This window comes from Mastomys coucha, unplaced genomic scaffold (assembly GCF_008632895.1).
Source record: "Mastomys coucha isolate ucsf_1 unplaced genomic scaffold, UCSF_Mcou_1 pScaffold3, whole genome shotgun sequence".
Classification (NCBI taxonomy): domain Eukaryota; kingdom Metazoa; phylum Chordata; class Mammalia; order Rodentia; family Muridae; genus Mastomys; species Mastomys coucha.
The window spans coordinates 38,962,727-38,980,638 of NW_022196909.1; the positions used below are offsets into that span (position 1 = coordinate 38,962,727).

General features: G+C 37.7%; 1 protein-coding gene across 22 annotated transcripts in view; it reads left to right on the forward strand.

Moving 5' to 3' along the window:
* Pcdh15 (protocadherin related 15) overlaps positions 1-17,912 on the forward strand; it is a 1,206,525-nt gene that overhangs the window by 860,605 nt on the left and 328,008 nt on the right. For all 22 annotated transcript variants that reach the window (XR_004112186.1, XM_031346915.1, XM_031346916.1 and 19 more), the window contains one exon: positions 12,823-12,931. Coding sequence is in view for 21 of the 22 variants with exons in the window: in XM_031346915.1 (XP_031202775.1) it covers positions 12,823-12,931 (109 nt within the window). In the remaining variant the exon portion in view is untranslated. The remainder of the gene's footprint in view (positions 1-12,822; positions 12,932-17,912) is intronic.

A 17,912-nucleotide genomic window follows, 5' to 3' on the forward strand; every position in this document is an offset into this window, starting at 1 on the left:
TGATTCTATCCCAGCACCACAAAAACAAGAAGTAAAACATCAGTTTAGAAATTACTAAATGACCTTCAGCATTTATAAAAAGAAAAACTCATCTGTAATTTACAGTAAGAATCAATTAATTTGTTCCTATTTGATATTTAATGATATGAGACACATATGTCATAAACATTACTAAAGTTTAAGTAGTATTTATGAAAACTGAAAATATAACATATTTCTTCTATACCAGCCCATACTTACTATATAACAAATAGTAATTGATCAGTAGTTGTGTTTATATATGATTAATAATTTCTTATATTCATGAGAGAGCTCTATTTAACAATAGCTTCCTAATAGTGCTATGTAAGACCTGAGCATGTAAGGTTGAAGAGATGACTTACCAATTAAGAATACTTTCTGGCTGGACAGTGTTGGTGTATGCCTTTAATCCAAGTACTTGGGAGGCAGTGACAGGTGGATTTCTGAGTTTGAGGCCAGCCTGGTCTACAGAGTGAGTTCTAGAACAGCCAGAGCTATACAGGGAAACCCTGTCTCTAAAAACAAAACAAAACAAAACAAAGAATACTTCCTGCTCTTGAAGAGGACTGAATTTCAGGCACCCAAACTAAGAGATACACAACTACCTATAACTCTAGTTTCAGGGTGCCTGACCCCATCTTATGACCTTTCCAGGCATCATCTGCATTCACATAGACACATATACATAATTAAAATTAAAATATATTTCAAAAAATTGATCAGAATTTGTGTTATCAATAAAATATTTTGATATTCTTATGAAAACCTTATTCAATAATAGATTGTATAAAAAGAATGCTTAATACCAAAAACTCTAAATAATATTCTAACTCACTCCTCTTTCTTTTATTAGAATATTTTCTTTATTTCCATTTCAAATGTTATCTCCTTTCCTGGTTTCCCCTCCAAAAACCCCCTATTCTCTCCCTCCTCCCCTTGCTTACCAACCCACCCTCTCTTGCTTCCTGGCCCTGGCATTCCCCTACACTGGGGCATAGAACCTTCACAGGACCAAGGGCCTCTCCTCCCATTGATGACTGACTAGACTATCCTCTGTTCCATATGCAGCTGGAGCCATGAGTCCCACCCTGTGTACTCTTTGGTTGGTAATTCACTCATCTTAAGATTCAAGGGTTCATAGAGAAACGTTCTACAACAAATATAGTTATCTTCCAAGACAAATCCAGTCATGAGTTATTTCTGCAAAAATTAGTTTCCCTGAATAATCCAAACTTACTTAAGTATTTTTAACAGATATTTGAGAACAATAAGAGTTCAGAATCAAAAGCTGCTGTGGATCATGGCTCTTGTTGGTGCCAAGGTTTAGAAATTATTCTATAAATACTGTGGTAAAAAATAGTCTTTATTTCATTTGTCAAGGGAGTAACATTTGTGGAATATTCTTTATGTGCTCTTATAAAACCAAAAAAGAAAAAAATGAAAAAGAAAAACCTCCAAATCTCCAGGACTTACAAAGCATTTCAGTGAATGTGTTCAATCAGGGACTCCACTGTTATTATCATTGCTAATATTAATAGAATGTATCTCTCCTCATTCTGCCTGTCAGCTGCCTCTGTGTATATTTATCTATTTGTAATTTATCTATCCGTCATTTATACTTCTTTTTATCTGTCTCTATATCTGTAATCTCTCATCTCCTCTTATCTATCATCTACCATCAATACGTATCTATCATCCAACTGTCTATCTTTCCTCCCTCGTCCAGCCCTTTCAGAGACAAGCCTATCTCTGTCAGCCTCACTTTTGCTAACTGTATCAAGCTCCCTTTATTCGAGATGTAAATGCCCAAGTATGTACAATTTTTATTGTTCTGAAATATTCACCCATTATGCTTCAACACATATATTTTCATTAAGTGCTTTCTAGAAATGTTCAATCAACAAATGTATTCTCTATATATTTTGCAAATTAACTTCAGGAGCACACACTTTTTGACCCCTTATCATGAGGCATGCAGAACTCCAAAACATTACTTAGCTTTCTTCTACTGCCTGACCATCAGAGTTCCAGAAAACAACCTGAACTTTTGATATTCTCATCTGCAGTAAATGGATTATGGGACTGTCATTTCAAATTTTTACCTTTAAAATATAAAGAACACTTTTCCTGAAATTGGATGTAAAACTATTATATGATTTATTTTTATTGAAAAATAATTTCATTGCGGCTCACTTGATTCAGCCTAAATAAAATTCATTTTAATTGAATATGCAACTCCCACACCCAGAATTTTAGCTTATGCTTAACTATAATAATCAAATAATTCAATTTCAGATTTTCCATCTGTAGATGGTTTTAAAAGGATGTAGCAATGCTCTATATATCGGTGAAGCCATTCATGCCTCTAAACTGCTGTCTTAGTGAAGTGTTGTGAGACCCTGTCTTTATATACTCTGGAGACGGGATTAATTTCGTCTATTAATTGAGGGCAAAGAACGTGGTCATATAAAGGTTTCAGAGATGCAAATGGATTCTAGAACTTCAGTGTTTTCTGTGGGAAACGGGAATGCCTCTGAGGAAGGCTCAGATCTGTGACCACCAAGTCACTCCATAGCTGAAGCCACTCATTCTGGAAAGCCTTGGTGCTCGCATGTTTACTTGTACTACTGGTAGCAAAGAGGAATTAATCATCTTCTCAAAGAATACACAGAGACACCCAGGCATGTAGCATCAAGTGTGTGACGAGTTAGGATAAGAACGCATTGAACATTCTGTAAAAAGTAATAAGAAAATTGTCATGTTTATCATGGGTGGTTTAAGGTATATACAGCAGAACTAGGAGGGTGTCAGGAAAGGGGAAAAGGATAGATGATAGTAAACGTAAAACTGTGCTTCCAGAGAACAGCACGGAGTCAAAGATAAGCCATGGAGGACTTTATAAAACATTCAGCAAGACTTGGATTTGGAAACAGGTCATTCATATAATTGTCTATATATAAATTCATCAAATGGTGGATAAAAAAAAAGACATAAAAATAGGCAAAAGATGATAACGTCTGCTTGATGAGTAACCAACAAACTCATGTTTCAACCACTGTCAGATAAAATATATAATTGGTAAGAGTGGTCATGTTTCCACAGACTGGGATTATAGACTGGGGGTTAGACGTGGAGTACCTAGGCAGGATGACTGGCAGAACAACAGTAATCCATCTATTAGATCATGCATCCCTTCAGTTGCTTTATTCTCTGGTTTGAACAAGCCTGTCCATATGTGTGAGCATTCAAGAGGAGCTGGTAGCATTGTCTACAGTACCCTAGAATGAAAACAAACTGACTCTTGCAAACATCAATAAAGAGGGCTTGCTTATTCCTAAATGAACTACTTTATAGAGATTATAACAAGTGATCATGAACATACATCTCACAGGCATCGATGACCTCGTGAAGCTGGAAGAGAGACAAGTTTCAACCAAATACACGGTTTTCACTTCCTATAAAACTGAAGACAACTACCACCTGTTGATGATGTTAGCAGATGGGTCATTTCAGGATGGGATGACAGGTAGTGATTGCTAAGGAACAGAGTGAATAGGATCTGAGGCTCTGTCAGCACTCTGTTCACCTCAGTTGTGATCTCATGAGTGAAATATAATTGTGATAATCCATCGAATAGATATGTAATCATCCGTTAAGGTTTCTCATGCTCAGTGAGGAACACATTTTTTTAAAAACAGTCAATGTGTTACACAGTCTTCTTTTACATGTGCCTCTGAGCAGTGTCGTCTTCTCCTTCTCCTTCTCCTTCTCCTTCTTCCTTTTCCTCTTCCTCTTCTTCTTCTTCATCATCATCATTATCATTTAATCTTTTTTACAGTCCAGTTGTTATCCCCCTCCAGACAGTTCCTCATCCCATTCCTCCTCCCCCCCACCCTCATCTCTAAGAGGATGTCCCCACCCCACATCCCAGAAGACCTCCCCCCTCCCTGAGGCTTAATGCAGCTTTGTGAAAGCAAAGTTTCCTACTTAGTATAATCTATTTTATCATTTCCCCTTTCCCTGACACCCACCTCATTCTGCTGTACTGATTCCAACCACCCATGATATACATGTCAATTTTCTTCCTCATCGCTATTTACAGAATGCTCAGTGTGTTCTTGTCATAACTTGTCACACGCTTGATTCTACATGCCTGGGTGTCTGTGTATGCCTTGAGAACACGAATAATCCCTCTTTCTTTTGCTACCTGGAGTGCAAATAATGGGAGCAGCACCAAAGCATTCTAGAATGAATGGCTTCCACGGCAGAACGACTCGGTGTGTTCCTGGGGCGGGAAGGTGGGTGTTCACAGATCTGAACCCTGCCCAGAAGCATTCCAGTTTCCCACAGAAAAAGCACTGGAGTTAAAGAATCTACTTCCAATTTGAAGAGCGTGCTTTCATTCTGAGCTTTAAGCCCTTCAAATTTGCCACAGGGTGTCCGTTTTTCTAGAGTATATCCTCCGATTTTCCTGTCGCAGATCATGTGGTCGTCTTACCCTATGCTTACTACTGGATCTGTCTTTAGTTAACACTGTCTTATTTGGTGAGCAAGTGCTTTCCAGGGCTATTTAACGTGTATGTCCATGATGTGCTCATACACTTGCTGCAATACAAATATGAAAGTCAGAAACAATGCCGCGGAGTTCCAGGGTTTAAACTCGGGGCATTAGGCTTGAGCAGAAATCACTTTACCCACTTGGATAGCTAGCCTATTATTTTAGTTATTTTTCTGTTATTAGAGTAAGATACCCTTTCAAAATTTAAGGGAGAAAAGGTTAATTTTGGCTCAGGAGTTCAGAAGGGGGTAGTTCATGACGGGGGTAGGTAGGAGAATTCCTACAGGACCACAAAACAAACCCATCACAGTGTATCAGAAGTCCAGAAGCTGAGAGAGAACAGGAAGTGGTACCAGACTGTAATGCTCCAAGATCTACCTCCTAATGACTCACTTCATTGAGTGAGACTATACTTCTTGAAGAATCCCTCATCTTTCCAAATATTGCTATCACCTGAAAGTCTTGTTTGCATACTTATGAGGCTATGCAGGGCATTTCATGGCAAAGCCACAGTATCGACACAGGACTTTTTAATTAACGTTTTATTTTCCTTATTTTCACCAACATTATCTTGCATCCATTTGAGTCATTTTCTTATATTCATTTTTTTCATCCATTAAAAAAGTTGTTTTTGTGGGTTAGAGAGATGGCTCAGCAGTTAAGAGCACTGACTGTTCTTCCAGAGGTCCTGAGTTCAGATCTCAGCAACCACATGGTGGCTCACAACCATCTGTCATGAGATCTGATGCCCTCTTCTAGGGTGTGTGTGAAGACAGGTACAGTGTAATTATACAGACAAAAACCCTTTAGAAAGATTATTTTTTTGCAATGTTTAGAGTGTCAGTATCTAATTGTTCATGAATTGAGAGCCAAAATGTCATCATCACTGTTTATAAAGTTATGACAAAGCCTGTTTTCCCTCACATATTTAGCATCCACATTTACCTCACATATATTATTGATAAACTGATAAAGCAGTGCAGTTAAAATGGTATGCGCAAGTGACTCTGGGTCATGGCTTTAAGATGCCAAAAGTACTTCTTTCACCAAATTATACATCGCACCTGATAATTCTAAGACTTCATTTTCTTGAAAACAAATTTTAAAAATTATTAGTTATGTATGTACTATCTGTGTGTGTTTATGTGAGTGTGTGTATATGTGTGTATGTGGCTATGTTTGTGGACATGTGTGTATGTGTGTATGCTTGTATGTGTGCTTGGGTATGTGTGTGAATTTGTGTGTATGTGTGTATGCAATATTGCTTTTGTGTGGGCGTGTGTGTATGCTTGATGTATGCATGGTATGTGCATGTATGTATGTACATCTGTATGCGCATGTGTGTGTTTCTCATTCTCTCTTGCCATCCTATTTGAAAAACTTGGAACTTGACAGAGTAGGGGAACTACCTTAAAATTCTCACAAAAATCCCTGTTAACAAATAGGCCCCAAATGGAATTGTTCTTTAATGACGAAGTCACCACAAGGACTCATCAGAAAGTATGCTCTATGAATCACAGTCACCATTAAGTGCAACAAGTTAAAACTCATGAACAACTTCTCCCAACATTATCTTTCCATTATCATAAGGAATGATTTTTGACTGCTTGCTGTCTCCCCTTCTTTCAACTTCCAAAGTACATGAGGAGTTCTCGACATCTTTTGAGCATTCCTGAAATGCAGGCAGGATAAGAGACACTATTCTCTGTCAGTCCCAAGGCTATAAGAAACAAAACAAGGGAAGCCATCAAGAAGTGTGAGTTGGGAGACATAGTTGTAAGAAACATTTCTGCTACCTGTGGATCTTCTTCACTGTGTCTATGCAATGGATACCCTAAAACCGAAGTATTTCCATATTGATTCCTGGAAGCTAGCCCACTGCCTTTGATTTGCAACAGTGCCTTGGGACTCTGTGGTGTGGACAGCATGAAGTGAGCCCACAGGCTTCCTATTTTAGCTGTAGATTTTATGGCCTACTGCTAGGAAATAACGAAGGGGTTGGCTCCCTGTCTAGGGATGATTTGGAGATCCACAGTGTCAGAGCCACAGACTTCAGAGGAAATAAATTGAAAAGGCAGAGATTCAAAGAAACCTTCTGAAAGGTAGAATTGGGTGAAAGTCCTCAGGTGTGCTGCTGAAAGGATATTCAAATGCAAATTTTGAAAGGGAAGTCAATCTCTGTACATAAGCTAGGTATACACCCGAGAGAAATTCAGGTGCCTATCAGAATAAACCTGTTTAAATGTTGAAAGGGTCACAGAGTGCCATCATCAAGACAACAAAATGAAGGGGGTTGTGTTGTTGCTAACCCGGTGAATTTTGTTGTTTGTCTGGCTATAATGTAAAATTCCAACGGTTCTGGAGGTACTGATATTATTTTCATGAGTTGTGCCCGTTGACTTCTGCCCTGTGCTCTCTGCACAGCTGGTCTAGGGAAGATAACGATCAGAACTGTCAGGAGAGCTGACAGGAGCCAGGTGTCTTTCATTAGGGAGTATCTAAGCCTCACAACTATATGTAAGGCTTCCATTTGTTAGTATATCATAATAAAATCCTTCAGTACAACCTATTTGGCCTTGCCGCTCACCCAAATTGATTTGTCTTTCCAACATACACCAAAGGCAGAGAACATGGGAACTTTTCGGATATCTTCCTGGCAATATGTTGTTTCTACAACTAGCAAAAAGCAAAATAAGCCAAATAAAAGCGGTCCCTCAAGGGATCATGTAAGTCTATTTGTTTATATACAAATGTATGAAAGAACATGTTGAGTTTGATATTCATTTCTGTACTATTTAACATACATATATGTATGTGTATATATATATACATACACACACACACACACACACACACACACACACACACATATATATATATGCAAAGCTGTGAGAGAAAAATTCCAAAGACTTCTTGGAAAATACTGAATTTATAATACAATATAGAAGAGAATAATAATGCCCAAAACTTCCCTGTTGTACACTCTAAGTGTTATTTTGTTGAAGGAATATTTAATATCATTTTTAAATACTGTGTTCTTATTGACATAAACACACCATGACATAGGTGCATTCACAAACAGTTCAAACGTTTTTAATTTTTAAACATTTTTATTAATGTTTTAAGTATTTTATTTATTTATATCCCAAATGTTGCCTCCTCCCAGTCCTACTCCCAGAGTTCTCCCCCATTCCCCATCCCCTTCACCTCTGAGAGGGTGTCCCACCACCAACATCCATCTTCCCTGGGGTATCAAGTCTCTACATGATTAGGCTCATCCTCTCCCACTGAGACAAGAGTTGGTCCTCTGCTACCTATGTGCCGGAGGCCTCAGACCAGCCCGTATGCTCTTCGGTTGATGGCTCAGTCTCTGGGAGTTCCCAAGGGTCCGGGTTAGTTGGCATTGATAGTCTTCCTATGGGGATTACCATCCCCTTCAGCTCCTTCAATCCTTCCACTAACTCTTCCATAGGGGTCTCCAACCTCAGTCCAATGGTTGGCTTTTAGTAGCCGCATCTGTCTCAGTCAGCTGCTGGTAGAGCCTCTCAGAGGACAGCCATGCTAGGCTCCTGTCTGCAAGCACAACATGGCTTCTGTAATAGTGTCAATGTTTGGTGCATGCCCATGGGATATATCCCAAGTTGGGCCAGTCACTGGATGGCCTTTTCCTTCAGTCTCTGTTCCATTTTTGTCCCTACATTTCTTTTAGACAGGAAAAATTCTGGGTCAAAATCTTTGAAGGTGGTGATGCCCTGATCACTCCAGCATAATTCACTATAGCTGTCTTCAGACCCGCCAGAAGAGGGCATCAGATCTCATTATGGGTGGTTGTGAGTCACCATGTGGTTACTGGGATTTGAACTCTGGACCTTCAGAAGAACAGTTGGTGCTCTTAACTCACTGAGCCATCTCACCAGCCCTGAATCTCCTTTTATTAATGTCTACTTTTATGTCACCTACAGTGCCATGTTTGTGAGATGAATTGCGTAGTGCACTAATGGAGTACTTTATCATCTAATAGCTGATCAGTTTTGCTAAACATTCAATGTGCAGTGGGCTAGAGTAGTCCCTTCCAACTGAACTGGAACTGGGTCCGCCGCTCTCTGCTCTCTCAGTAAAGAATTCCTACTGCGTGGGCTGCAACCTTATGAGATTTCCATAATTATCTTAGCACTCTGCATTAATATGTCCCTATCTGCTGTAGAAACTTTAGCATAGACATAAACTCAGTACATAAGGTATGCTATTTGTTTTGTTCTTTCTAATGAAAACACATGTTTCAAACTAAAATGATGACTGTTCATGAACACAAAATTATCCTCAACTAAATGTAATCTTCAGTATTCTGTATTACGTAATTTTTTTCAGGTTTAAAGATAATTATTATATTGAGAGTTAATCTTCAATATTATACTTGAAGACTCATTCGTTTTACCTATGAAGTTCTCTAAAGAAACAGAACCAATATACATACATATATACATATATGCATATGTACATACATGCACATACACAATAACACATTGCATTAGTACCACACAATGGTATTAATACCATAGGTACTGATAATATATATATATATATATATATATATATATTAATACATAGGTAATATATCATCTATCTAGTACATATTTGTATAAATATATAATACATAATATGTATATGTATATATGGTATTATATATGTGATTATATATACATGGTTTATTATATATGAGGTATATATCATATTTATATATATATATATATGTGTGTGTGTGTGTGTGTGTGTGTGTGGTTTAATAGAGTGGCTCACAGGTTGTAGTCCAGCTAGTTTACCAATGGCTTTCTACTGTCCACTGATGGGAACTCCAAGAATCTAGTAGCTGTCCGGACCACAAAGCTGTACGTCTCAGCTCATCTTCAGTATATACAGAAATCCCGAGGAAGTAGACTCCAACAGCAATGAAGGAATGAAGTTCTCAGCAAGAGTGAGGGCAGACAGGCAAAGAGAGCAAGCTTCCTTCTTCAATGTCCTTCATAAAGGCTGCCACAAGAAAGGGTGGCCCAGGTATAGACTTCTGGATTAAAGAGGGATCTTCCTACCTCAAATGGTCCAATTAATTAAAACTCCCTTACAGGTGTACACAGATGCTTGGGTTTTTAGTTAGTTCCAGATGTAGTCAAGTTGACAACAAGTGATATTCATCACATTTATAATCCTAGATTTTTCTGCCAAACTCTTGAGTTATAACAGATGAGAAAATTTCTCTTACTTTGTGTTGCACATAGTCTAGAGAATGAGAGGAAAATGCCAATCCTAGTATTTCTAACAAGAGATTTAAAAACCGCACTTCTCCAAATGTTCTAAACTAACTAACTGACTAATTGTCTAACTAACTAAAGAAAGAAAGAGAGAAAGAAAGAAAGAAAGAAAGAAAGAAAGAAAGAAAGAAAGGAAGGAAGGAAGGAAGGAAGAAACCTTTCTCTTTTCTTATTCTTATTAGAGTTTTTATTTCTTTATGATATGATATAGTATAAGCATGATAGTAGTTTAGTCCAGCAATACTGAATTATTCTAGGTTAAAAAGATATCTATTTTCCCCTTTCAGACCAAGTCTCCTGAAGTGCTCGCATTTTTTATTCTTCTAATGTCAAGTAAAGTAATTGTAAATCACATCCACATCTCCTTCATTTCCTCACTTTTATTGTATGATACTTATTACCAAGCGGTGATGTAAGATGAGGAATCTAATTAGCACTTCTCCATCCCACTGATTTTGTTTGGTCTTTTCAGTTTTCTTATTGCTTATGTAACTTTAAATAATGTAATTAAATCCCCATTGCTCATTTCAACGAATCTGGATAATAATGAAAGTGGATTTTAAATTGCATGATGAATTACCAAAACCAAAACATATCCTGGATTGATAGCTTGGCAGATCTACAAAAAAGCAAGTAGAGTACAGCGGGTAAACAGAGGGCCTTTCATGTGAGGTTTCTTTAATCAACACTCGAAGATTCCAGCTTTTAAATATTGTAGATAAGAAAAGGTCCAATAGTCTGAGGTTATTGAGAATTCCTAGGTATGTGGATTAGATTGTAGAGGATCATAAATTTTTAAATGCCTTCCCAGTTCTTCTAGAATGACACTTATGGAAGCTACTTGAAAATTAACTAGTGAAATAGAAGCAAAGTAGTTAAACTATGAGTTAATTGTGATGCAATTTCTCTTCAGATCAGACTAAAAGATGCTGTTCAAATACTAACAAAGAGCCTTGGACATTCTTCACTTTAGGGGAAAATATATTCTTATATATGAACTGAGCTGGCTTTTGTAAAGGAATGGTATGTGAGAGAGGGATGGGAAAAGAAACAGGGATTGAAAATTAAATATGGAGAGAGGAAAAATGGGATTGAGGGAGGGAATGATGGAGAAAAGTAAGAGAATTCTAGAAGAAAACTTTCTGTATGTATGATAGAGAAAAAGAGAATAAACACTTGGGTTTAATAGGGCAGTTTTTATACTGAAGTGATAGATATATGCATGGTTCTGAATTCACATCAAGAAGAGATAAAATGTTAGTAAACTATTGCTCACAGTATCTCATTATTCATAGGAAAATATAGGGATACCGCTTAGAACAACATATATAAACAACTATATAGAACCTGAGATCTATGTGAAGTAATAACCATTGGTCAATAATTATATTTGATCCCTATGATTTTAATTAAAGAGTATTGCTTGTGTTTTTTAAGATGGTTGTGCATTTTTTTTAAGTATAAGCCACCACCATGCAATGTGCACTGAGAATTTAAATTGCTGGATTTGCCTAAGAGTACATGGCATAGTTCAACATTCTTTGTTTCAAAATGAATTGCATAAAAGCATGGTGAAGTCTTTACTCAGACACTGGGAAAATTATTTTCCTCTGGACTTACCATTTATATAGTTCGGCTGAAAGTTGAAAACTCTAATGTTTCCTGAACTATGTTCTAAGAGCATTATTTCAAGGAGACATTAGTGAATGTTTACTGAATGCACATAAAACAAAATACCATTTTCTTGGAGTCACTGTGAAAAGCAGTGGAATTCATTAATTCCCTCAGAAGGCTTCCCAGAAATATTATGTTTTCAAAACTTTATCTAGTGTAGTGTTTCCCAAGCTGATCTGTAGTGTAAAGTTTTAACTGTTCTCTCTACAGCACACTGTTTTTCTCATTTAACTGAGCCATGTTTGATTATGTTTCTTTTGCTAGAGTGACTGAGGTGAGGGGCTGCCACACAGCCTTCTGACTGCCAGAACCAGCTCCTATTGCTTGGTCCCTTTCAAAAAACAAGTGTTTACATCAGTTTTAAAAGATGTATTATTTTAATGCTTATGTGTATCGAGTGCCTGCATGTGTATAACCACACCGTGTGTGTGTGTGTGTGTGTGTGTGTGTGTGTGTGTGTGTGTGCAGTGCCCACGGAGTCCACTAGAGGGCATTGGAAGCCTTGTAACTGGAGTTACAGAGTATTATGAGCTGCCCTGTGGGAGCTAGTAACCTTTGCAAGAGAAGCCAGTGCCCTACATCTGATTGACCTACTATGTCCCTTCCCTGCACCAGTACAGCAATCTTTATAGCTCAGTGGATACACCTGGACATCAAACTGAAGAACAGTGACTTAAAGACATTGGCCAAAACGCTAAACAGAGTCTTTTCATAACCACTATTAATTTAATAAACATAATTGTAATATGTACTTTATTTTAATGACACGCAAATGAGTGGCATGGCCTTGGTTTCTATTGAATTAAAGTATGTTTTGAGTGTTTCCCCTCTATTTTGTATAATTATTTGGATAAAAATATTATTTAAGAAGGAGAGAGTATAGCGACTCAAATCTGTTTTAAAGCAGAGAACTAGAACTCACATGAGGAGCTCTTTAATGCCTTTACATTTTTGCTTAAGTCCTCTAAGCAGCTTAACACTGTAATTTTCTTCCCTGGCTTCCTCCTGGGAGAACCCCTTAGATAAAAGTTTTGTGCACATAGCTACTACAGGCTTTCATCTTGAATGTGAGAGAGGCTCATTTCCTCTCCAGATTTTGAATTAGGGAAAGGAGGTGTCAAATTATAAGTCTCGGCAGGCAACTGCATTTCAGTGCCTGAGTAGTGGATATCTAGCTATCCAATTTCAAGCAAGCATCCTCGTGTCACCTTCCCCTGAAGTATGAGTGTGAAGTGCAGCTAAACACTCTGAATTTTCTTCCAGGAAGAACTGAACCCTATTTTGGTGACCCCACCTATCGAAGCCATTGATCAGGACCGAAACATCCAACCACCATCTGATCGACCTGGAATCCTCTACTCCATCCTTGTTGGTTTGTATTCACCAAAATTTTGTCCTGTTAGAAATCTATGAACAAATCCTCTCAAATCATATCGAGTTCTTTAATAACAATATTTTTTTTCTTATTGGAGTTAATATATACAAAACTGGATATAAATCCAAGTTTTCCTTCTTCCTCTTTCGGTAAGATGTTATAGAACAGATAATACTGCGTTTATGAAACAAGCAAGCTACAGATCAGCTTAAAAACCTTCTTCAATGATTTTTGAAATCAAAGGAAATATGGGGTTTGTTGAAGGTTGTGGAAGATGGAAAGGACTACAACCCAGAGGAATATGATCCAGAAACCCACAGACCATTTCTCCTCTGAAAATATGATCAAGCTAATCCAATTTTATACATGTTATCAACTGTACAAGATGCAAAAATGAAGACATTGGACAAAAACATTCTTAAATTGCCTTGATAAAATGTAGATGTTGCTGATGATGGATAGGCTCTAGAAAGACAGGTGCATGGGAGAGACCAGCATCTCTCAAGTAGGAAATGCTGACTTGGGAGTGTCCTCAGGGAGTCTGACATTATCTTACAGTCCTAATCTCTGGCTTGGTCTTCAGTCTGTATACTCACATACACAAACCACTGTATTAGGCAGATTCTGGACAATTTTATACTGTCATACTAAGAAGTAACATTTCTAAAATTTTGGCTCTATAGTTTTATTTCAAGGTTTTCAGTCTTTAGAGCCATGTATAAAATCCAGGCCAAATACAGAGGTCTGACCATTAAATTATTATTATTTTTAATCCTTACAAATTAAAAGTAGTCTTTAAAAGCTTATAGTTTTCTTGTTATAAATATCAAGGAATATTATACATTTATTCCACTAACTAATTAATAACTATGAAATATGTCCATATGTATTGTAAATAGGTGAGAGGAGATAAATGCTCAGGGATTAAAGACAGGATTAGGAGGCACAAAAGGTATCAAAAAGGCAGAATTAAAATATACTGAGGGGGAAGAAGTAAACATTTCTGAAAGAGCTGCCCAGCTACACCCAGGAGAGCTGGTGTCTGCAGATGGAAACTGGGAGATTTATTGCTGTTACAGTCAGAGAGATCATCCAAGGCATCCTCTGACGCCTTGAACTGTTATTGCCTATGGTGTGCATATCACGGCTTTCAGTAAAGCCAATAGAAAAATATTGATGAATTGACAGGAATGATGCCCTGGAAGATCATCGGAACATGAGCAGAATCAATAACTAAAGACAAGTCCTTCACTAAAAATTAGAGCTTCATTGATCCTTGAATGGGTTAATGTTTTTAATGGATGTGAAACTCAAGCAGATTGATTAATGGGTGGTCTTTGTGGGTGTAACAATAAAAATACGAATTTTAGTCTCACTTTGAACTAGGGGTTCCTGGGGAAACATTCAAATTTAGAGTTCTGCTAGTAAATACAAAATAAGAGTTTTTGCTGAACTGAATTTTTTTTCCATAAGTCATGTATATATTTAGATCTTTTTTGATGTGATTTGATTTTCTATTCATTACTTCAGTAATTATGAAGTTTTACTTCTGGTTAAGGCTTTATGTCCGACTCTATGCTGAGTTGCAAGTTTAGATGAAAGTGTTAGTCTCTTGTGGATAAACATTAGGAAATACTGTAAAGATCTATGAAGATTTAACCCCTCCTGATTGAAGATTTATCCACAAAGGGTCACATGGAAAGCCTTAGTGTCTGGGATAGTTGCATTATGGGTATAGTGTACCTGTGTAAAGTGGCCCTATGGTGTTGTGTCATTGGGTCACCACGGACATGCACAGGAAAGAGACTGAGGGGCATTGTTTGCCTTTTCTTTGTGTCACTCTGATCTGCAATTCCCATCTGCCACTCCTAGCAGGGCCCCCTGCCCAAAAAACAATGGGTCATGTGATCTTAGACTTGACCCTCAGTAACTGTGTTGTACTTTTGAAATAAGTAGTCTATCTCAGATATTTTATCATAGTGACACATAGCTAACTCATAGACCCCTCCGAAAACAGATAGGGAGGGCAAAGAAGAAATGAACAAAAGGAAAGGGATAGAATGGGAAAGAAAGCCCAAGTCAACTTTATCAGAGCGGAAAGTTAACTAAGGTTCTACATTTCTCGTTGAATATATAGGCAGAGCAACTAAATCTTGATAATAGCAGTGACCTTTGAGTTCACCATGCCCTGTAGCAGGCTGATTCCTCAACATAACGTGTCAGCCATTGCCAAGAACATAATAAAGCTAGAGATCTCCTAGCCAAAATTGCTACACTCCGAACTTTCCAGGGGCTCTCTAGAAGCACCATCAGAAAAGGGTCTCTCATGTTACCAAGGGGAAAATGGTTTCTCCCCATGGGCATTTGTCAAAACACTTGCAACAAGGGCCTTGGCTTTGTGACTACCTAACACAAAGGGGAAACAGTTAAGGAAACAAAATGCAAATAAGTAAAAAGGTTTCAGGATAGAGAATAGAACCCATTGGGAATATAAAATCTTCCACATGTCTCTTGGAACCTAGAGCAACAGCAAAACTTAGGCTGTGTATACATACAGGAAAAAAAAAACTTGGGAAGACATCTGCCCTCTCTTTGACCTGCAGACCTCACCCCACCTGAACCCCCCAAAGCAGCAACTGACATGATCTTTATTTTAGAAGCTCTCCAGACACAAATTTGAGGAGTAAAGATGCTACTCAGTCACAGAGAGCTCTCTGGAAGAGATACAGAGTGTTCAGCTCCATGTGTAAAACAAAACAAGACAGAACAAAGCCCCATGTAGTCCTTCACGTGCACATGACAGAACATACAGCAGATAACGCTCCATCCAGCAGTGCGTCAACATAGAGCATTAATATGATATCTTCAGTTCCCACATATACAATTTACAACACACAGATATGAGGAAATCAAGTTAAACAAGAGAGAAACAGTGAGTATGGATGTCATAGATAGAAAATTAAGTCAAATATTGTTTTCCTCAGGAAGACCAAACCTTTGCCCACTGAACTATCTATCGGTCTCCTATTTATATCTATGAAATGCTAAATGGAGGCGCATACGAAGACATAATGGGAAGCAGAGGGGTGATACGTGAACAAATACAGAACAGCACCAAAGAAACAGCTGTCCTAAAAGAAACTAAATAGGAATTGAGAAGTCTCACGGAAATTAACATTCCTCTAGTGGTTATGAAGAGCACCTTCAGCTGAAAAGGAAAATGTAGCAGGATGTGAAGAGAAAATAGCTGATGTTACAGAATCCAAATCGAATCCTTATCTAGAATCCACTCTTCTCTAGAGTTACAGGAAACAAAATGGGCTCCTCAATGTCAACTGGACAGCCTGCTCTCCAGTATAGATCATTCTGAAATGAAAGTAAGACTGATGAAGTGGATGATCATTGAAATTATACGAAGTGTATTCTTTGGCTATAAGTGAATTTCATTGTACCCTAGACAAAACCTCAAACAAAAAACAAAACAGAAACTCCAACAATTTACCATTAAACTGTCGTGCCAGATGAATTAAATCAACTAGATCTAGTTCAATTTCTTTTTACCTTACAGGATTTTTAAAAAAAGTTTTATTTATTTATTTATTTATTTATTTATTTATTTATTATTTTATGTATATGAATACAATGTCGCTATCTTCAGACACACCAGAAGAGGGCATTAGATCCTGTTGCAGATGGTTGTAATCCATCATGTGGTTGCTGGGAATCAAACTGAGGACCTTTGGGAGAGCAGTCAGTGCTCTTATCTGCTGAGCCATCTCTCCAGCCCCTACCTTACAGGTTTTAACACCATATTAATAGCAACAGTTACCTTAGTCACATCAAAGACATTTTATAGAAGTTTTCTAAAACTACTGCTCATTGCAGGCGATAGCCAGAGAGTAGGTGTTCCGTCTTCCTGTATCACTGAGACTCCATACAACACACGGCATTGATGGTTGCTAATGCTTGCATACAAACACACTGAATGTGAGTGTTGAATTGGTGTGTGGAGTTCATGCAAATGGTTATCAAACACTTTACCAGCACTGTCAGTAAGGTCGGTGTCCTCCAATAATTACCACCAGGAGAAAAGGAAAACTAAATATTCTGCAAACATTCAGTATGTGTATAAACATGTGTATAAAGATCATGTGGCTTCCTTTGGGCACAATTCTTTCTGTAGATGCTGGGTAGCAATATTGGGATGCACCAGACCTGAGACAGCAGATTACAAACAAATGACAGTAAAAGGGGGCCTTCCAAACCTCATCCTACGCAGAATAACCCACTGACTTGTATGGAAATATTGTATATATATATGAGAGTTTCTTGCTTCTAATTGTGTTCCTAAGTTTTCCCAAATAGAAAGCACCATTTTAACATTGTCATTAACATAGGCATCACTGGCTAGAAGTTTACTTCTAAGTAGTATGAAAAGCTACTGATTTTTGCTATTGTATGAACAGTAATTATGACACAGTAATAATTAATGGTATTAAATGCCATTTAGATTTGTTATAATCTAAATTATAATGCTAAATCTACTTTTCTGGCTGGTCATAGAATTACGACATATAATAATATGTTAAATACCCTGGCAACTAAAAAGTTGGTTTCATGAACTAGTTAAGGATGAAAAGAGTAAAGCCAGAAACCTTATTTCAAATTTGTTTATTAGGCTTCATGAACCCTAACAAGTATCCTTAAAGCATTACTCTGTCACAGCAGGGTATATATACAATTACACAAGAGAAGTCACAGAAATGCGTGGATTGTCAAGTATATGTTCATTAAAAAGTTGAAGAAAATGTGTCAAGAGACATCTTGTGTTGGATTATAGAGTTCACAATTATGAAGGGGAGAGAGAGGCCAGGCTTTTCATTGTTTTTACTTGTTTTCTTGCCGGCATACCTGCCTACCTGCCTTCCTGACTGCTGCCTGCCTGCCTGACTGCTGCCTGCCTGCCTGCCTTCCTGAC